This window comes from Schistocerca nitens, chromosome 2 (genome assembly GCF_023898315.1).
Source record: "Schistocerca nitens isolate TAMUIC-IGC-003100 chromosome 2, iqSchNite1.1, whole genome shotgun sequence".
NCBI lineage: Eukaryota > Metazoa > Arthropoda > Insecta > Orthoptera > Acrididae > Schistocerca > Schistocerca nitens.
This window is the reverse complement of record NC_064615.1, coordinates 277,048,050-277,070,062: the sequence shown is the minus strand read 5'-3', so window position 1 is coordinate 277,070,062 and position 22,013 is coordinate 277,048,050. Positions and strand designations below refer to the sequence as shown.

The 22,013-nt window shown below is 43.7% G+C and overlaps 1 protein-coding gene across 1 annotated transcript in view; it reads left to right on the top strand.

The window, feature by feature from the left end:
- The window catches only part of LOC126236024 (protein kinase C-binding protein NELL2-like), a 127,038-nt gene that overhangs the window by 42,557 nt on the left and 62,468 nt on the right, over window positions 1-22,013 (top strand). Inside the window, exon 2 of the mRNA XM_049945047.1 lies at window positions 16,385-16,510. Within this exon, the coding sequence (XP_049801004.1) occupies window positions 16,385-16,510 (126 nt within the window). The remainder of the gene's footprint in view (window positions 1-16,384; window positions 16,511-22,013) is intronic.

Sequence of the window (22,013 nt, the reverse complement as noted above, 5' to 3'; positions counted from 1 at the left end):
ATCATATTGTTGCCGACTTATTCGAAAACTGTTCGTACTTTTTTTGCAATGCTGCGGATGATGTTCCATGTACGTAATTATGTTTTATACCAGCTCCTTGGACACCGATTGTCCTTTACCACATTTTATTGGAGACAGGATTTGCGGCTCCTTGTCTAACAAGAATGATGAACTACATAGCGCGACACCTTTTTCAGTATCATTTTACCTTGTTGAGCACGTATCGTCATCATTGCATTCCTCATGTACATTGTCCGCACAGTTTAACGTACACATCACACTTTCCAATGACTCATCTTGCAGAAACGTTAAAATATCATCCGCCACTTCCTTCTCACTCTGCGAAATTCATTGGGTTCCTTTTTGATGAAATGTTAACTCCGGCATGTGTTGTTGTATATACACTGAAGAACCAAAGAAACTGGTACACCTGTCTGATATCGTGTAGGGCCACCGAGAGCAAGCAGAAGTGCCGCAGCACGACGTGGCAAAGACTAGACTAATGTCTCCAGTAGTGCTGGGGGGAATTGACAGCATCAATCCTGCAAGGCTGTCCATACATCCGCAAGAGTGCGAGGGGGTGGAGATCTCTTCTGAACAGCACGTTGCAAGGCATCCCAGATATTCTCAGGTATGCTTAATAATGTTCATGTATGGGGAGTTTGGTGGGCAACGGAAGTGTTTAAACTCAGAAGAGTGTTCCTGGATCCACTCTGTAGCAATTCTGGACATGTGGTGTGTCGCATCGTCCTGCTGGGATTGTCCAAGAGCGCTGGAATGTACTATGGAGATGAATGTAAATTTGTGGTAAGCTTCTATGGGACCAAACTGCTGGGGTCATCAGTCCCTAGACTTACACACCACTTAATCTAAATTAAACTAACTTACGCTAAGAACAACACGCACGCCCCTGCCCGAGGGAGGACTCGAACCTCCAACGGGGGGAGCCGCGCGAACCGTGACAAGACGCCCTTAGACCGTGCAGCTACCCCGAGCGGTGGACATGAATGGATGCAGGTGAACAGACAGGTTGTTTACGTAAGTGTCACCTGTCAGAATCGTATCTAGACGTATCAGTGGTCCCATATCACTCCAGCAGTACACGGCCACACTATTATAGAGTCTCTACCAGCTTGAACTGTCCCGTGCTGACATGCAGGGTCCATGGATTCACGAGGTTGTCTCCATACCCGTGCACGTCCATCCGCTCGATACAATTTGAAACAAGACTCGTCCGACCAGGCAACATCTTTCCAGTCGTCAACAGTCTAATGGTGGTGTTAACGGGCCCAGGGGAGGTGTAAAGCTTTGTTTCGTGGAGTCACCAAAGGTACATGAGTGGGCCTTCGGCTCCGAAAGCCCCTACCGATGATGTTTCATTGAATGATTCGTACTCTGACGCTTGTTGATGGTCCGGCATTGAAATCTGCATCAGTTTGCGGAATGATTGCACTTCTGTCACGTTGAACGTTTCTCTTCAGCCGTCATTGGTCCCGTTCTTGCAGGATCTCTTTCCAGCCGCAGCAATGTCGGAATCCTGAAGTTTTACCGGATTCCTGATATTCACGGTGCACCTGTCAAATGGTCGTACGGGTAGATCCCCACTTCATCGCTACCTCGGAGATGCTGTGTCCCATCGCTCGTGCGCCGACTATAACACCACGTTCAAACAGACTTAAATCTTAATAATCTGCCATTGTAGCAGCAGTAACCGATCTAACAACTGCTCCAGACGTACGAGTACGAAGGATGGAGATCTCTTCTGAACAGCACGTTGCAAGGCAGCCCAGATACGCTCTATAATGTTCATGTCTGTGGATATTGGTGGCCAGCGGAAGTGTTTAAACTCAGATTAGTGTTCATGCAGAAACTCTGTAGCAATTCTGGACGTGCGGGGTGTCGCATTGTCCTACTGGAATTGCCCAAGTCCGTCGGAATGCACAATGGATATGAATGGATGCAGGTGATCAGACAGGATGCTTACTACGTACGTGTCACCTGCCAGAGTTTCAGGGGTCCCATATCACTCCAACTGCTCACGCCCCACACAATTATAAAGACTACACCAGCTTGAACAGTCCCCTGCTGACATGCAGGGTCCTTGGATTCATGGGGTTGTCTCCATACCCGTACACGTCCATCGGCTCGATGCAATTTGAAACGAGACTTGTCCGACCAGGCAACATGTTTCCAGTCATCAACAGTCCAATGGTGGCGTTGACGGGAACAGGCGAGGCATAAGGCTTCGTGTCGTGCAGTCATCAAGAGCACACACGTGGACCTTCGGCTCCGAGAGCCCATATCAATGATGTTTCGTTGAATGTTTCGCACGCTGACATTTGTTGATGGTTCAGCAGTGAAATCTGCAGCAATTTAGGGAAGGGATGCAATTCTGTCACGTTGAACGATTCTCTTCAGTCGTCGTAAGTGCCATTCTTGCAGGATCTTTTCTCGGCAACCGTGATTTCTGAGATTTTACGTTTTACCGTATTCTTGATATTCACGGTACACTCTTAGATAGTCGGACCAGAAAATTTCCAATTCGTCGCTCCCTGGGAGATTCTGTGTCCCATCTCTCGTGCGCTAACTATAACACTACGTTGAAACTCATTTAAATCTTCATAACCTGCCGTTGTAACAGCAGTAACCTAACAACTGCACCAGACGCTTTTTGTCTTATATAGGCGTTGCCGACCGCAGCGCCGTATTCTGCCTGTTTACGTATCTCTGTATTTGTATACGCTTGCCTATACCAGTTTCTTTAGCGCTACTGTGTAAATGCAATGTTTGCTTTGTTTATTGCTGCCATTGCTCTGCTTTGTATAAACACCACAACCACTGTAGCACTGTTGTGAGTTACTCAGCGACTAAGCTGTTCAATACGCTCTGCATCCTCAAGCTGTGCCAAAGAACAGCTGTCCACTGCAGTGAACGCTAAGCGCCACAGGGGCAAGGTGACCCACACCCACGCTTGACCCCCAGGGCCTCCCGATGCGCTCCAAGGCCAGACGTGACTCACGACGTGTGCGAGACCTTTTCGTGGTCGCCGGGCGTCCCTGAGGAATACGTAAAAGCCGCCGCTTGCCTCACACAGTCTCCCGCCGCAGTCACATGCTGTATACGGTGCAATCAAGGCTGCCGAGACAACACAATGAAAACATCCAAACAGCTTTATTACACGAAGAGCAGCCATCTAATTTAAAATATCACCTCGAAAAAAATAAACTCAAGGACTTTTTGTTTCTCTGCAAGTACATGTCGGTGGTCACGACTCACACTGCAGCCCCCACGCCGCGGTATTGTGGCACAACGCCAGGGTTGCCAAAACAAAACAGGGCGACCCACTGGTAAGGGATACTATCGGGCGGTAATTTGTTTTCTCCGTTTGAAGGGCGAATTCGATGCAACATTCCACGCTGCATTTGCACCGCTGTTAAAAAGGCCTTACTGCTGGGTCAATTTATCAATGGACCGTACAAGTGGCTTGTGTGCAGTCTCTTTCATACACAAATTGCAGTTTTCCACTATCGCAGGCTGGGATCTAGAGGTTGGAGGCGAGGGGGGAGGGGGGTGGAGGAGTGCGGGGTAAACCAGGATATCTGCCCCGGGCGGCAGTTCCAGGGGGCACAAAATTCATGTTCTTGAAACAAAAAAACTTTTTTCACAAAGCGCTTAGCATTCAGCGGACGTTCGTCGATACGATTTTGAAACGCATCCCAGTTTGTTTCTGGACGTTTTTAAACACATTCTAAATTCATTTCTAAACGAATCATAAGTTGATTTTTGAATGCGTGCCTTCTGTACGTGATGTCTCTACCAGGGGAATCCCTTTCGCAGACAAAAGGAAACGGGACTATACGAGCTAAGCCGAATATACCCGAACGTGAATGCCAATCGCTGTTTGTTTGTGTGGTAGCTTGGGTGTGCGAATGATCACCGTCATTATAATTTTTAGCTAAATCCATTGATTCAGACCACCAGGAGTAAAGGGTAAAAAAGATTACATGTTATCTTCTCGCTGTATCCGAGGGGGGACCAATCAAGTTTTTTCCCGGTTCGGAAATATTGTAGATCCGGGGCTGCACTAACCTATCAATGAATCACAGCTGGTCGTTTGCTTTACCTACATCTCATGTCACTCCATCTCATATCTCTGCACAATGCTGCTCTCAAATATTTTACAGAATCACAGTGTCTGCGAAGTGTGAATCAGTATGCGCAGAACACAATTTTCGTCGACAACGTAAGAGCGTCCAAAGTCAAGTGACTATCGAGTGGTGTATGTTCTGCCCAGAATCGCTCTGCAGATTTCGAATACCGTTACGGCGCCAGAACAGACAGATCCAGTTCAAACAACCGTACGTTTTGTACACGCTAGTCGTAGACGACTTGATAATTTGTATCCGATATCTGGACTGAACTGGGCTTAAAGCTTTGAAGAGATAGATGCAACGACATTTCGCTTGGTTGCGACAAGTAGCACAGCCTAGATGTCGCAAATTTTTTTTGTTAGAGCAAAAGAAAAGAGTTTGTATACGTGGAAGAGGCCCGGAGATACGGAAGGCTTCAAATTTATCATATAATGGTAAGAACGACATTTAGGAACCAGGTCTTAAATTGTAAGACATGTCCAGGGGCAAATATGGACTCCGCCCACAATTTATTGATCATTAAGTGTAGATTAAAATTGAAGAAACTGTAGAAAGGTAGGAATTTAAGGAGATTGGAGGCGGATAAACTGTAAAGATAGTAGAGAATTTCAGAGGGAGCATTAAGGAACGATTGACAGGAACAGGGGAAAGGACTACAGTAGAAGAAGAACGGGTAGCTTTCAGGGATGAAATAGTGAAGGCAGCAAAGGGTCAAGTAGGTAAAACGACGAGAACTAATAGAAATCCTTGGGTAACACGAGAGATACTAAATGTAACTGATGAAATGAGAAAATACAAAAATGCAGTAAATGAAGCAGGCGAAAAGAAATACAAACGTCTCAAAAATGAGATCACATGAAGTGAAAAAAGTCTAAGCGGGAATGGCTAGAGGACAAATGTGAAGATGTAGAAGCATATATCACTAAGGGTAAAATAGATTCCGCTTACAGAAAAATTGAAGAGACCTTTGCAGAAAAAAGAACCACCTACACAGGGTGTTACAAAAAGGTACGGCCAAACTTTCAGGAAACATTCCTCACCCACAAAGAAAGAAAATATGTTATTTGGACATGTGTCCCATGTTAGAGCTCATTTTATTACTTCTCTTCAAATCACATTAATCATGGAATGGAAACACACAGCAACAGAACGTACCAGCGTGACTTCTAACACTTTGTTACAGGAAATGTTCAAAATGTCCTCCGTTAGCGAGGATCCATGCATCAACCCTCCGTCGCATGGAATCCCTGATGCGCTGATGCAGCCCTGGAGAATGGCGTATTGTATCACAGCCGTCCACAATACGAGCACGAAGCGTCTCTACATTTGGTACCGGGGTTGCGTAGACAAGAGCTTTCAAATGCCCCCATAAATGAAGGTCAAGAGGGTTGAGGTCAGGAGAGCGTGGATGCCATGGAATTGGTCCGCCTCTACCAATCCATCGGTCATCGAATCTGTTGTTGAGAAGTGTACGAACACTTCGACTGAAATGTGAAGGAGCTCCATCGTGCCTGACCCACATGTTGTGTCGTACTTGTAAAGGCACATGTTCTAGCAGCACAGGTAGAGTATCCCGTATGAAATCATGATAAAGTGCTCCATTGAGCGTAGGTGAAAGAACATGGGGCCCAATCAAGACATCACCAACAATGCCTGCCCAGACGTTCACAGAAAATCTGTGTTGATGACGTGATTGCTCAATTGCATGCGGATTCTCGTCAGCCCACACATGTTGATTGTGAAAATTTACAATTTGATCACGTTGGAATGAAGCCTCATCCGTAAAGGGAACATTTGCACTGAAATGAGGATTGACACATTGTTGGATGAACCATTCGCAGAAGTGTACTCGTGGAGGCCAATCAGCTGCTGATAGTGCCTGCACACGCTGTACATGGTACGGAAACAACTGGTTCTGCCGTAGCACTCTCCATACAGAGACGTGGTCAACGTGACCTTGTACAGCAGCAACTTCTCTGACGCTGAAATTAGGGTTATCGTCAACTGCATGAAGAATTGCCTCGTCCATTGCAGGTGTCCTCGTCGTTCTAGGTCTTCCCCAGTCGCGAGTCATAGGCTGGAATGTTCCGTGCTCCCTAAGACGCCGATCAATTGCTTCGAACGTCTTCCTGTCGGGACACCTTCGTTCTGGAAATCTGTCTCGATACAAACGTACCGCGCCACGGCTATTGCCCCTGCTAATCCATACATCAAATGGGCATCTGCCAACTCCGCATTTGTAAACATTGCACTGACTGCAAAACCACGTTCGTGATGAACACTGACCTGTTGATGCTACGTACTGATGTGCTTGATGCTAGTACTGTAGAGCAATGAGTCGCATGTCAACACAAGCACCGAAGTCAGCATTACCTTCCTTCAATTGGACCAACTGGCGGTGAATCGAGGAAGTACAGTACATACTGACGAAACTAAAATGAGCTCTAACATGGAAATTAAGCGTAAAAGATGTTATCTAATACAAATGTAAGTGCTTGTCTGAAGGTTTTTGTTTGGAGTGTAGTCTCGTAAGGAAGCTAAAAGTGTTAAACATCTTTTCTTTATTTGTGTGTGAGGAATGTTTCCTGAAAGTTTGGCCGTACCTTTTTGTAACACCCTGTATAAAGCCGAAAGGTGGAAGGAGTATATAGAGGGTCTGTACAAAGGAGGTGCAGTTGAGAGCAATGTTATGGAAATGGAAGAGGACGTAGATGAAGATGAAAGGGGAGATATGATACTGCGTGAAGAATTTAACAAAGCACTGAAAGACCTAAATAGAAAAAAGGCCCCGGGAGTAGACAACATTCCGTTAGAACTGCTGATTGCCTTGGTATAGCCATCCACAACCAAACTCCTCCATCCGGTGAGCAAGATGTATGAGACAGGCGAAGTACCCTCACACCTCAAGAAGAATACAATAATCCCGATTCAAAAGGAAGCAGCTGCTGACAGGTGTGAAAATTAGCGAACTATAAGTTTAATAAGTCACGGTTGCAAAATACTAACACGAGTTCTTTACAGACGAATGAAAAAACTGGTAGAAGCCGACCTCAGGGAAGATCAGTTTGGATTCCATCAGAATGTAGGAACACGCGAAGCAATACTGACCCTACGAATTATCTTAGAAGCTAGGTTAAAGAAAGGCAAACCCATGTTTATAGCATTTGTAGACTTAGAGAAAGCTTTTGACAATGTTGACTGGAATACTCTCTCTCTCAAATTCTAAAGGTGGCAGGGGTCAAATACAGGGAGAGAAAGGCTATTTACAATTTGTACAGTCGAGGAAAACGAAAGGGAAGCAGTGGTTGAGAAAGGAGTGAGACAGGGTTGTAGCCTATCCCCGGTGTAATTCAGTACGTACACTGTGCAAGTAGTAAAGGAAACAAAAGAAATATTTGGAATAGGAATTAAAGTGCAGAGAGAAGAAATAAAAACCTCGAGGTTTACCGATGACATTGTAATTCTGTCAGAGACAACAAAGGACTTGGAAGAATAGTGGAACGGAATGGACAGGGTCTTGAGAGGAGGATATAAGATGAACATCAACAAAATCAAAACGAGGATAATGGAATGTAGTCGAATTAAATCAGGTAACGCGGAGTGAATTACATTAGGAAATGAGACACTTAAAGTTGTAGATGAGTTTTGCTATTTGGGAAGCAAAAAAACTGATGATGGTCGAAGTAGGGAGCATGTAAAATGTAGACTGGCGATAGCAAGAAAAGCGTTTCCGAAGAAGAAAAATTGTTAACATCGAGTGTAGATTTAAGTGTTAGGAAATCGTGTCTGAAAGCATTCGTATGGAGTGTAGCCATGTATGGAAGTGAAACATGGGCGATAAACAGTTTAGACAAGAAGAGAAATAAGCTTTTGAGATGTTGTGCTACAGAAGAATGTGAAGATTAGATGGGTAGATCACGTAATTAAAGAGAAGGCACTGAAAAAAATTGAGGAGAAGAGAAAATTGTGGTACAACATGACTAAAAGAAGGGATCGGTTGGTAGGACATATTCTGAGGCATCAAGGGATCGCCAATTTAGTACTAGAGGGAAGCATGGGGGTTAAAAATCGTAGAGGGAGACCAAGAGATGAATACAATGAGTAGATTCAGAGGGATGTAGGCTGCAGTAGTTACTCGGAGATGAAGAAGCTTGCACAGGATAGGGTAGCATGGAGAGCTGCGTCCAACCAGTCTTTGGACTGAAGACCACAACAACAACAACAACAAAAGAAAGGAATGCCATCGTAATATTTTAAGTTTTGCAATGCACTTAATCGGATTGTTGTGTCACTGTTTCAACAAATTATGATTTGGAAGCAGCGCAAAACTGAATTTGGAGTTAACATATGAAGCAAATTTGCGAGTTTTCACACACTGGGATATTTTTGGGGACGAAATTCGTCCGTTTTTACTTTCAGATGTCATGTGTTTAATCTTCATTCATCTCCAAGGAAACTAATGTATGAAACATACATACTCACTCTCCTTGTCAGTATTAGTAAAACAGTAATCTGTTTTGACTAAATTAAAATTTGGAGAACTGTAAAACAGGACGAAATGACTATAATTTTCTATATACATATATTTTATCTTGAGGGTGGAAACTATTCTGAAAATGTATAGATCAATCGACTGATTGGCAACTCAAGGCCACAACACAGGATTCATCGCTTCTTTGTTGCTATGCCCATGTCTAGAAACTAGTTGATGTAGCTCTTCAAGCTACGCTATCCTGTGCAAGCCTCATCTCCGAACAACTACTGCAGCCTGCATGCATTTAAACTTGCTTACTGTATTGATCTCCCCCTTTAAAACAATAACCTCTCTTTACCAAACTTACTATTCTTCCATGCCACAGAATGTGTCCTGTCGACCGATTCCTTCTTATAGTCAAGCTGTGCCGCAAATTGCTTTTCTCCACAATTCGATTCAATACCTTCTCATTTGTTAGTCGATCTACCCATCAAATCTCCAGCATTATTCTATAGCATCACATTTCAAAAGCTTATACTCTCTTCTCGTCTGAACTGCTTATCGACCGCTTTTCGCTTCCGTACGAGACTACACTCCAGACAAAAACCTTCAGACAAGCACTTACATTTGTATTAGATTTTAAAAATTCCTCTACATTTTATGTCCTCTCTACTTTCCCATCATCAGTTACTTTTTTTCCCAAATAACAAAACTCATCTACTACTTTTAGTTTCTCATTTTTTAAACAGTTTCCCTCAACATCGGCTGTATTTGATTGACTACGTTCCATTACCCTTGTTTTGCTTCTTTTTATGTTCATCTTATCACTTCTTGTAAGGCATTCCATTCAGTTTCACTGCTGTTCCATGTCCTTTGCTTCCTTTTACAAAATTACAATGTCGTCGCCAAACCGCAAGATCTCTATTTCATATGCCTTTCCAGATTTCTCCTCTGTTTCCTTTTCTGGTTGTTCATTATGCAGGTCGAATAATATCTGGCAGAGGTTGTAAGGTTACAGATACAACTACTATTTGAATATCGACATACAGGGTGACAATTATTGAACTATATGAAAAAAACGTGAATTAATTACAAACAACTAAACATGACTAAAGATATTCGGATTTAGGTTCGATTGTCTGCCATGATTGGCGATGATGTGTCGCAGACGAAAAACGAAATTCTGCATGACCCACCGAAGTTTCGGAACATCGATGCTGTCTATAAGTTCCTGAATGGCTGTTTTCAGCTCAGCAATGGTTTTTCGGTTATTGTTGTACACCTTGTTTTTAATATAGCCCCACAAAAAGGAATCACATGTGTTCATATTTGGATCTTATGGCGGCCAATCGAGGCCCATAGCAGTGGTCTCTGGGTATCCCAGAGCCAGAATGCGGGCCTCTAAGCGCCCCTCCAGGACATCAAACACTCTCCTGCTTCGATGGGATCGAGCTCCGTCTTGCATGAACCACATCTTGTCGAAATCAGGGCCACTTTGGATAATGGGGATGAAATTCTCTTCCAAAACCATCACGCACCGTTCAGTAGTTACCGTGCCATCAAGGAATATCGCACCGATTGTTTCGTGACTGGATATTGCACACCAAACAGTCACCTGCTGAGGGTGAAGAGACTTCTCGATCCCGAAATGCGGATTCTCAGTTCCCCCAAATGAGTCAATTTTGCTTATTGACAAGCCCATGCAAATGAAAATCGGCTTCGTCGCTAAACCAAATTATACAGCGCATATTAATTCCCATTATGCCCCATGGCCAACCGCGCAGTTTGAACGTCGTAAAGCAGACCGTTCAGACGTTATGACGATTTTATTTCATGTAGTTCAATAATTGTCACCCAGTATGTACCTCACACGTAGCGGCCTAGCGCAGCAGCACTGCCACCTGGGTAACCCACACAGATCGAGAAGTTCGGTTTGTGCCAACCGTTACGGGGAGTCGTCGCTGCATGTCAGACGTTGGACGATACCTGGACGCGTGCCGTGAGAAGTTCGACAAATCCATTAACTGTTGCAGTGTTCATGGACAGGATTGATAACTCATCAACATTAGAAGCGAGACGTTAGCAGAGATCAGTAGACGCATTGTTACCTCAAAAAAGTAATAACAAGCTGCAATAGAAGTGAACGCGTGCGCAGAAACGTTAGGAACGTGTACCGTGCCTTGTACCAGAGAAAATAAAACTTTCAGTTCTATCAAGCAAGTGTCTCCTGTCGAATCCTTTTCATATCTATTAGAGATAACTGAGTGTGAAGTTTTTTAATGGCAAGTGCGATTATTTTTAAAGGGCACGTACCAGTAGGCACACGGTCTCACTTTTAGTCTTTAGGAACACATTCCTAGGGTGTAGAATACAGCATAAACATTGGTCTGATTGCGGTGGATATATCAACATAATTGGTTTTAGAGAGAACTTGGCCGTGGTAGATACCAATAAACGAGAATACGTCTTACAAGGTTACAACACTGTCTCACCCTGTTGTCGACTACTGCTTCGCTTTCATGTCGTTCGACTCTTACAATTACAATCTGATTCCTATTCAGATTGTAGAAAACGTTCCACCCTCTGTATTTTATCCCTCTTACCAGCAGAATTTGGAAGAGTGTATTTCAGCCAACATTGTCAAAAGGTTCCTCTAAATCTACAAATGTTATAAATGTAGGTTTTGCCTTTCTCTAACTTACCTTCTTCAGCAAACCGTCAGATCAGTTTCTACATTTCTCCGAAATCCAAACTGAACTTCTCCGAGGTCGGCTTGTTTCTCCATTCTCCATTCGTGCCAGTACCTTGCAGCTATGACTTATTAAACTGATACATTGGTAATATTCACGTCTGTCACCACCTATCTTATTTGGAATTTGAATTATTACATTCTTTTTTAATTGTGAGGATATTTCGCCTATCTCATATGTCTTACACTTTACTCATGGCTGTCTCTCCCAGACAGAATGCCGTCTACCCCAGGTGTCTTATTTCTACTTAAATCTTCCACTGCTCTGTCAAAGTCTTCTCGCAGTATCATTCTTCCCATCTCATCTTCATCTGCTTTCTTGTCTTTTCCATAGTACTGTCCTCAAGTTTCTTTCTCTTGTATAGAACCTCTACATATTCCTTGCACCTTTCACCACTCCCTCCTTCGCTTAGTACTGGTTTCACATCTGAGCTCTTGGTTTTCACATGGCTGTTTTTCTTTTCACCAAAGGTTTCTTTCATTTTACAATAGGCGGCGTCACTCTTTCCCCTTGAAATTCATTCCTCTACATCCTTGCATTTCTCGTCTAGGTATTCCCGTTCTTATTTTGCATTTGCTCTCAGTTACATTTTTCGAACGTCTGTAAACCCTTTCCCCTGCTTCATTTGTTGCATTTTTATATTTCTTTTTTTTTTCATTTCCCGAGTTAGAATCAGTAGCTCGTGCATTATCCAAGGATTTCTGCTTGACTTTTGTTTAAACTTTGGTGACATTCCAAAGGGGGAATCTGAACAAAATAGTCTTGTCTTTAACGGGTCCTAAATTATAGACAAATAGAACATACTAGTGAGATTAAGCATATAAGTGAAACAACTATGATAACAAAAATTGAAATTTTTTAACAGAACAAGAGAAATATAGTAAATGAAAAACGAAAAAGTGGGGCAAGTGAGTAAGAAGGGTAATTCACAGAATGATCTGGATGTAGTGTAATTATGAGTGTTAACTGCAGTTATAAGTGGCGAATAAGAGAACCGTGTCTGGTCATTGAGTACTAAGCTTGGGCAGATGGACATACATTTATTAATTCCTAATATTTCAGTATAGTCCATCTTCCTTCATTTATGGGTATGATGTAATACATCATGCTGCACTTTGTAACGATGGTCTTCTTTAAGCAGATGATCTGCTAAAGTAGTTTCCTTTTCTAATTCAGCTGATTTTATGAACAAATTAAGACATGCGAAGTCCCCCTAGTGCCAAGCTAGTTTCTTTAAATGTCAGCAACTTGTTCACCAGTGTTCCTGTTCAGGAAAGCCTACACATTCTCACAGACTTAACAGATGAATTAGGATTTAACCTAGTTCTTACATGTGAGATAAAATTAGCTACATAAACTTGCATAACACCAAATTATTTCAATTTCAATGACATGTTATACGAACAACTGGCTGATCTAGTTATGGGACACCCGCTCAGTCCAGTCATTGTTGAAATCTATAAGGAAAATATCGAAAAACAGTTTTTGGAAAAAACCCACTTTCTTCCAAGGCTGGATACTACTTTAGATATGTTGATGATGTGTTGTGTTTATGGACGAGTACTACGAGATAACTTCAGAAATTCCTTAACCAATTAACTTCTAAACACAACGGTATAGAATTCACAGCGGAGTTCGGGGGTAACTGCATAAAATATTTCGATCTAACCATAGTGATCATATTCATACTTCCAAGATTCATAGGAAAGCTACCACCAAAGATACTGTAATACTTGCCAATTCTCAACACCCAGTAATCCATATTCACTCTGCCTTTCGCCGCTCGGGATTAGCCGAACGGTCTTGGGCGCTGCAGTCATGGACTGTGCGGCTGGTCCCGGCGGAGGTTTGAGTCCTCCCTCGGGCATGGGTGTGTGTGTGTGTGTGTGTGTGTGTGTGTTTGTCCTTAGGATAATTTAGGTTAAGTAGTGTGTCAGCTTAGGGACTGATGACCTTAGCAGTTACGTTCCATGACATTTCACACACATTTGAACATTTGAACACTACCTTTCATTCAATGATACATAGCCTAATATCCATCCTCATGAGTGAAGACAACTTCCAAGTGGAATTAACTAAAATCAAACAAACTGCATCAGACAATGGCTACTCCCCCCACCCCTCCCCCAACGTTAGTCTATAGCATCATGCACAAAAAGCAGAAATACAAGGCGTGCTTTTTTCCTTGCCCAGTTCTCGAACCGTCACCTCAAGAACGCGATAAATGGTACACAATCCCATATTTAGGGGAATGTATCCAGAAAACTTAAATCCAGGAACTTTAAAACGTATTTTTAAGTGCACAACAGTTCATTAGTTAATGTGTTACATATTTTATCTTAGTTAAATAATCTTACAACCCCTTTCTACTGACACAATTTCTAAATCTCACATGAATATTTTTCATCTTTGGAAACGGAGATACTCCGTATATACACTAGTTTAAAACCTGTGAACCTACAAATATTACACTGTACTACATATTTATCTTTGTATCTGATGATAGCGTAACAGCCGAAAACCGGTCTGTGAAATATATAATAAATGTTGTGGAATATTACACCAGTGTCACGTGTGCTTTCATTCACAATATATTTCGATGTGCGTTCGTAGAAGCAACAGTTTTTCAGCAATATTTTTTTCTGAGAAATAAATGTGTAAAATCTTGGAATATAATTGTAGTGTTAATGTTTTAGTCTTAGTGAAAAATTCGTAAGTCACATAACAGACCCAGTTTGGTGCTGCTGATATGCGCGCCACGCTATGCTCAATACATTGAAGTTCTTACTCCTTGAAAAATTTATATTACATTACACACACCTTAATTCTGCATTCGAGGTACACCACGCTTTTACGTTTCTTCAAATGCACAATTTCAAATTTTTCTACATCACGAGCACGTATCCAGGCTTTCTATCAGTTTGTTATTTTGTAGATATCTAGTTGCAAGTGCTACGATTTTTAGGGCATAGATTTCTCTCATAGATAAGTTCGTCATCTTCAGAAAGTCTGCGATTGTATTCAGTACCACCAGCTAAGTCATGAATGCGTAACACGAACTGCAACGGTACCATTGCTCTCAGCTTGGGGACAACAGACATTGCTTCATTGTCTGTAGATCACTATCCATGCATTATAACGTACTGCGACCTGTCTGTCGCACGAGAATGCTTCTCGTGTTTTTATTATTAATATTGCCGTTACTTACTGAATCAAATGCTCTTAGAAAGTTTATAAGCACAAGATGAACCAGGTTTCCTCTACCTGTGACACTGAGAGTATCATGTGTAAAGAGCACGAGTTGATTTTTTATTGTAGGTAAGTAATAACATTTAAACTCCAAATACGTGTTACGATTCGGCTCGACATAGATCTGGGTGATATAAGAACCATTTTCTAAAAAACTGTTCGGTCTTCTGAATACTGATCTAACAATGTGTTTGAAGATAAAACTACGCTAACAACAAGTCACACAAACGCATACTACACTCCTGGAAATGGAAAAATGAACACATTGACACCGGTGTGTCAGACCCACCATACTTGCTCCGGACACTGCGAGAGGGCTGTACAAGCAATGATCACACGCACGGCACAGCGGACACACCAGGAACCGCGGTGTTGGCCGTCGAATGGCGCTAGCTGCGCAGCATTTGTGCACCGCCGCCGTCAGTGTCAGCCAGTTTGCCGTGGCATACGGAGCTCCATCGCAGTCTTTAACACTGGTAGCATGCCGCGACAGCGTGGACGTGAACCGTATGTGCAGTTGACGGACTTTGAGCGAGGGCGTATAGTGGGCATGCGGGAGGCCGGGTGGACGTACCGCCGAATTGCTCAACACGTGGGGCGTGAGGTCTCCACAGTACATCGATGTTGTCGCCAGTGGTCGGCGGAAGGTGCACGTGCCCGTCGACCTGGGACCGGACCGCAGCGACGCACGGATGCACGCCAAGACCGTAGGATCCTACGCAGTGCCGTAGGGGACCGCACCGCCACTTCCCAGCAAATTAGGGACACTGTTGCTCCTGGGGTAACGGCGAGGACCATTCGCAACCGTCTCCATGAAGCTGGGCTACGGTCCCGCACACCGTTAGGCCGTCTTCCGCTCACGCCCCAACATCGTGCAGCCCGCCTCCGGTGGTGTCGCGACAGGCGTGAATGGAGGGACGAATGGAGACGTGTCGTCTTCAGCGATGAGAGTCGCTTCTGCCTTGGTGCCAATGATGGTCGTATGCGTGTTTGGCGCCGTGCAGGTGAGCGCCACAATCAGGACTGCATACGACCGAGGCACACAGGGCCAACACCCGGCATCATGGTGTGGGGAGCGATCTCCTACACTGGCCGTACACCACTGGTGATCGTCGAGGGGACACTGAATAGTGCACGGTACATCCAAACCGTCATCGAACCCATCGTTCTACCATTCCTAGACCGGCAAGGGAACTTGCTGTTCCAACAGGACAATGCACGTCCGCATGTATCCCGTGCCACCCAACGTGCTCTAGAAGGTGTAAGTCAGCTACCCTGGCCAGCAAGATCTCCGGATCTGTCCCCCATTGAGCATGTTTGCGACTGGATGAAGCGTCGTCTCACGCGGTCTGCACGTCCAGCACGAACGCTGGTCCAACTGAGGCGCCAGGTGGAAATGGCATGGCAAGCCGTTCCACAGGACTACATCCATCATCTCTACGATCGTCTCCATGGGAGAATAGCAGCCTGCATTGCTGCGAAAGGTGGATATACACTGTACTAGTGCCGACATTGTGCATGCTCTGTTGCCTGTGTCTATGTGCCTGTGGTTCTGTCAGTGTGATCATGTGATGTATCTGACCCCAGGAATGTGTCAATAAAGTTTCCCCTTCCTGGGACAATGAATTCACGGTGTTCTTATTTCAATTTCCAGGAGTGTATAATGCGTACCATTAAAGCATTCTTGCCACGTGCTTTCGCGATATATGCAGTTTACGAGCTCTGCGTGTATAATGAGAAGCGTATCGCTCCTCTTACAGATTCCGAGTCTTCGCCGTGCAGAGTTCAAGACTGTCCCAACTTCCGGGCCATCCGGTTCTACGAGGAGCTGGGCTGTGTACGCAGTGACGGTTCCAGCGAATGCTGCCCTACACGCTACAACTGCAGTGAGTACTTGAAACATTTTCAACGCCAGCTCCCGCAAAAGTTCCATTCCTATTGTGAGTAATGTTTATATCACTAGTGGATACTGATCAATATAATCGGACCTTTACTGAAGCTGCTTTATCCTGTTCTGCTTGGTAAATTGGATATAAATTTAATGAATATTTTAACGTCTCAAACGACAATGATACTAAACAAAACGCCAATCTGGTGCCTGAATATTTATCTCCAATCCACAATCTCGCATTCTCTTCCGTGTGGAACTGATCTGAGTTAACCTGCCTCGCAAAAATTCATACGTCCCTTATTCTCTGTACAGTTTTCGAATATATCCCATTACAGAAAGTCAGTTTCGCATCTGTGTACAATACATATAACAACTTACCACTACGCCATCTGCACATCAACACAGCATATATCTGCAGTTTAACTACGAGGTTCATCATTCGTGAATACATTTACCGTTTGCTCCCGTCTCTGTAACCTTACCACCCAGTGCCTCCCTCTTCAAAGACTTAAACTGTCACAACGTCCGCTAAAGAGCCAGTCTCAGGGTCAGATTCCCTCACAACACAAAAACACACATATAGCAGTATCTCCAGCAAAACGAAATCTCCACACATAACATAATGCTGTGATCCGCCGAACATCCTTTGAGAATTGCCACTGCAAGTAATGTAGACATCCGAAATATTTCACACACGTTTTTCAAAATCTGAAATAATTTTATTGATAGCTGGTTGTTGCTAAGTGGTTAATGGTGGTAATTAGTTTATCCACCTAGGAGCTTAACGAAGTATCGTTTATTTATATAGAATGACGTATTTGTAACAGCTGGTTTGTCACACACTTAGTCAGTAAATTAGAGGCACGCAATGATAAACTAATGATGATGACACACTTCGTGATATAATTCTCTTGAATCCTCGGCTCTTTTTGTCAGTCAAGATCGCAACTAACACAAGATCGACGGCTAATCCAAAGTCTGTGATGAAACCTATTTGTTCGTCATAATCTAAATTTTTACGCAGCAGAATTTGGTTCTCGTGTCATATTCGGCTCAAACCAAAAATAGCTTGAAACTTTCCGTCTCTTTTCATACCAGTTACATTCGCGTGCTTCAAGTTTTCGTTTTTGGTTTCCTTTTCGAAATTATGCCTAACACCTATTAGAAGTCAGAACGATCTCGTATTCATAGTGAAACAATAAATTTCGTAGAAGACCGCCCGGTGAGGTAAAGCCACCAAGCCCAATACTAGATCATCGCTCAATGCATTAGACGCTTTCTGAAAGAAAGCCTTTTGAACTAACTGAAGTATCTCAATCGAAGCAGAATATCAAAATAGCTTGATTCAGACAATTGGTTTCACGTAAAAGATTATGTTTTGATTAATATTAGTTATTTAGATGGAGTTTTCCCCGATTCCCACAAACGCTATTTCCGCAAGACAGCCATTATGTAAAATGAGCATCCATTTCTGCGAAACCAAATTGTACATTTAGGTGACTATCGCTAGAATCATTTTATACGAAACTGAAATCTTGTTGCTACCAATTACAGAATGCGCTTATTATTTTGAGTTCTACTGTAAACAGTATTGTTTGCTAACTGAGACTGGTACCCAGTGGAAAGTCAGTACCGGTTCCAATAGAAGTCTCTGCACCCGAAAACACCGCAACAAGTGCCAAGTTACACTGTACATAAAGCACACATTTTTTAATTTAGAAATAATCACCTCGACCATATTTTCATACTTGTGGTACTGGAAATGTAGTGTAATTCCGTGATCAGTTCTATAAAAATAATGGGAAGATCACACTGGACACGCTGGAAGAAACAGAAAACATGTAATATATGATTCTCTCTATTGTCCAGACAGTAATAATGCATACTGCAACGTAACTTTCTAATTATTTTTGTCTTTGTTCCTAATTAAATGCTGAAATAACATGGAAAGGGGAGTGGGGGATTTATCTATAGTGTTCGCTTGTCATCATTGAGTCCTTTCTTTATTTAGAACGCGCTCCTGCTTCGCAGTATACCTTAAGGCTCATTTCTTCCATCTAGAGTCTCCTATGATTACATTCGTATCCGCCTACGCCACTTCATAGCCCTGCGTGCCCATCAAAATTACTTAGGTACAAGCAATAGAACTGCCCATTAATTAAAGTGGCTTCATTTCTAAAACATGCAACGGTTAAGTAGGATGGAACATACACTGCCGGGAAAGAATTTATTCACCCTTTCAGAGGTTTCCCATTAACCCAACATTTATTGTCGTAACAGTGCATATGGAGTAGATGAAATAATTACATTTACCGATGTCCGCAGCTCGTGGTCTAGTGGCTAGAGTTACTACCTCTGGATCACAGGGTCCCGAGTTCGATTCCCGGCCGGGTTGGGGATTTTCTGTCTGCCCGGGGACTGGGTATTTATGTTGTCCTCATCATTTCATCATCATCATTTGTGACAGTGGCAAAACTGGACTGTGAAAAAATCAGGACTTTCTATGGGCGCTGATAACGGCGCAGTTGAGCGCCCCACAAACCAAACATCATCGAACCGAACAGATCAAGAGCACAAGCAGTTCTGAGGTACCAGGTATCGACCCGTAATAAACCACCCGCATCATAACGTAGTGTAACCTCCACGGGCGGCAATGCAGACACTGACTCTGGCATCCAGACAACCGTAAAGATGGCGAATACTGTCCTGGTATACGTTATGCCACGCCTGCTGCAACTGTTCATGTTGAGTTTCGCGGGCAGTGTATGAGCGACCATTTCTTGTTGGAAAAATCCTTTATCTTCCTGTTGCAAGAACGGTAAAACAACGTGTCTAATTGCACTGTGCAGGTACCGAGCGCTGGTTAGGGTCCCCTCCAGAATCACCAAAGATGAACGACAGTTGCACCTTATCGCAACCCGGACCATAAGGCTTGGGGTGGGGTCATTGAATCTCAGACGAATGCACTCTACAACACAGGACCTGTCAGGTCTACAATGTACATGCAAACGACCATCACTTTCGTGCAGAAAGAATCTGCTTTCACCGTTGAAGACCACGAAGAGTCATTCCGTCTCCCAGATGATTCTCTGACGGTATCAGTCCAGCCGTGCACGTTGATGCTGTGGCGTGAGTGGAAGACGGGATAGAGGTGTGCGTGCCGATAGTCCCACTGCTACTAACCGGTTCGCAACAGTTAGTGTTGACACGTCTGGGCTCACTAGCCCTGTTATCTGTGTTGTGGTAGCTGTACGATCGGCCACCACTGCCTTTCCAATACGACGATCCTGACGGGCATCCGTTCTACGTGAACTTCCAAAACCTCATCTACAGGTATGAGAATGTTCACGTTGCACAAACGACGTAGCACGTCCAACTTCCATGGCAATTCTCCAAGAGGACCATCTCACCACTCGGAAGCCCACAGTCTGACCCCATTCAAACTCACTCAGTTGGCTGTAGCAAGCACGAGTGAGTCTTCGTGGCATGGTTGCCTGCTTGCTTCACACGTTTGCACGACCGTGAGCCTTCTGGCTGTAAGCATTCCCTATTGAAGGGTAGACACAGGTGGCGCTCTGCTAGCTATGACACTAAGCTAATTGTTAGCGTACCATCCCATAGGTGGCATATGCCGCCATCGGATCGAAATCGACGTCGTATTTCAAGGTGTACAAATTTTTTCCGGCAGTGTATGTAATTTGCAATAGGCATGTGAGGGGGTTCAAATGGTTCAAATGGCTCTGAGCACTATGGGACTCAACTGCTGTGGTCATCAGTCCCCTAGAACTTAGAACTACTTAAACCTAACTAACCTAAGGACATCACACACAGCCATGCCCGAGGCAGGATTCGAACCTGCGACCGTAGCAGTCGCACGGTTCCGGACTGCGCGCCAAGAACCGCGAGACATGTGAGGGGGAAGAAGGCTGACATACAAACGGTACATGGTTTTCAGATACAATAAAATGCTTCCTAATTATCTGCTCTTGCTATTTCGGAAACTCATTTAAGCTCAAAATTTTGAGGCATCGTAGAAAACGATCTAGGGACTGAGGTTATGGAACTTGGGGTGCATTCTGAATAGCGCAAGGTTCAAGAAGCATAATATGAATTTATTAAACTTGGAAACACCTGTCTACATACAAGGTTGTCATAATTTAAGTTTCGCTACTTCAGCCAGAGTAGTACCCAACTTTATAGGAATGATGTACGGACTGTGCACTGCAGGATTTCCGTTGTTAGCAGTGCTAGTGTCATGACTTGCCGTTAGGCGCCGATACTGTTACGACAACATAGGGTTTTTCTTTGAGGATGGTACACGAGGAAAGCGTACTTGAACTTAACTGTTGAGATACACCATGAAGTTCCACCTCACATTTCTCTTGAAGACACTTGTCTACTGCGTAACGCATGTGGAGAAAACCGAATCATTGGCAGGTCGTTCCAATCTGCGTGGCCACCAAGATCACCAGATCTGAACCCGTGTGATTTCAGGCTGTGGAGTTACCTGAAGGTCAGGGCTTATCAACGGGACACTAACACCCATTTGAGGTCGAAGATGAGCGTATCAAGAAAGGTAGCCTACATCCCACCTGCGATGTTTCGGACAGCAATAGAGTAGTCTTTAGTGCGGTCCCAGGTTATCGTTGGTACAGATGGTCGTCACATTGAGCAATGTTCGTAAAATTGGACTTAAAAACAGTACGCACCTAACAAAAGTTACCCTCTAACGCGGAAATTAAAAAGCGTTTCTTTAAACGTTTTCTTCGTTATTTCTTTTCCACATGTCCTTACGAACGTTTCCACAAACTTTCATTGTCTTGCAACCACTTGTTTATCATGCACCAACTTTCGTTGTCCTCCAGCCACTTGTTTATCATGGGGGACCCTCTCAAGTAGCGAAAGTTTAATTATAACCTCCCCGTATTAACATTCTACACTCATGGTGCTCAAACGAGACATTATTAAACAGATATCTGGAAGCTATAGTTAAACTTTTCACAAATGGTTCCTTAAATAAATACCTGGATAAAATAAAATCGGTAAAAAGAATGAGAGCACGCAGAATATCACAGCCCGGCTGTAGGAAGTGGGAAGCAACGAGTATATACAAGGACACCAGGGGCCACTCAAAAAAATGGTTCAAATGGCTCTGAGCACTATGGGACTGAACATCTGAGGCCATCAGTCGCTTAGAACTTAGAAATACTTAAACCTAACTAACCTAAGGACATCACACACATCCATGCCCGAGGCAGGATTCGAACCTGCGACCGTAGCAGTCGCGCCGTTCCGGACTGAAGCGCCTAGAAGCGCTCGGCCACCACGGCAGGCGGGGCACTCAGATCATTTATACATGAATACAAGCAACAACCCCGCATCATTTGACTTACAATTTATTATTTTTTGAGTAACCAAACTGCAATTGAGAGTGGCAGTTACGTACATCGGGCCTGCTGAGGTATCTCCACAGTCAACACTCAAAAGGGAATAAATAC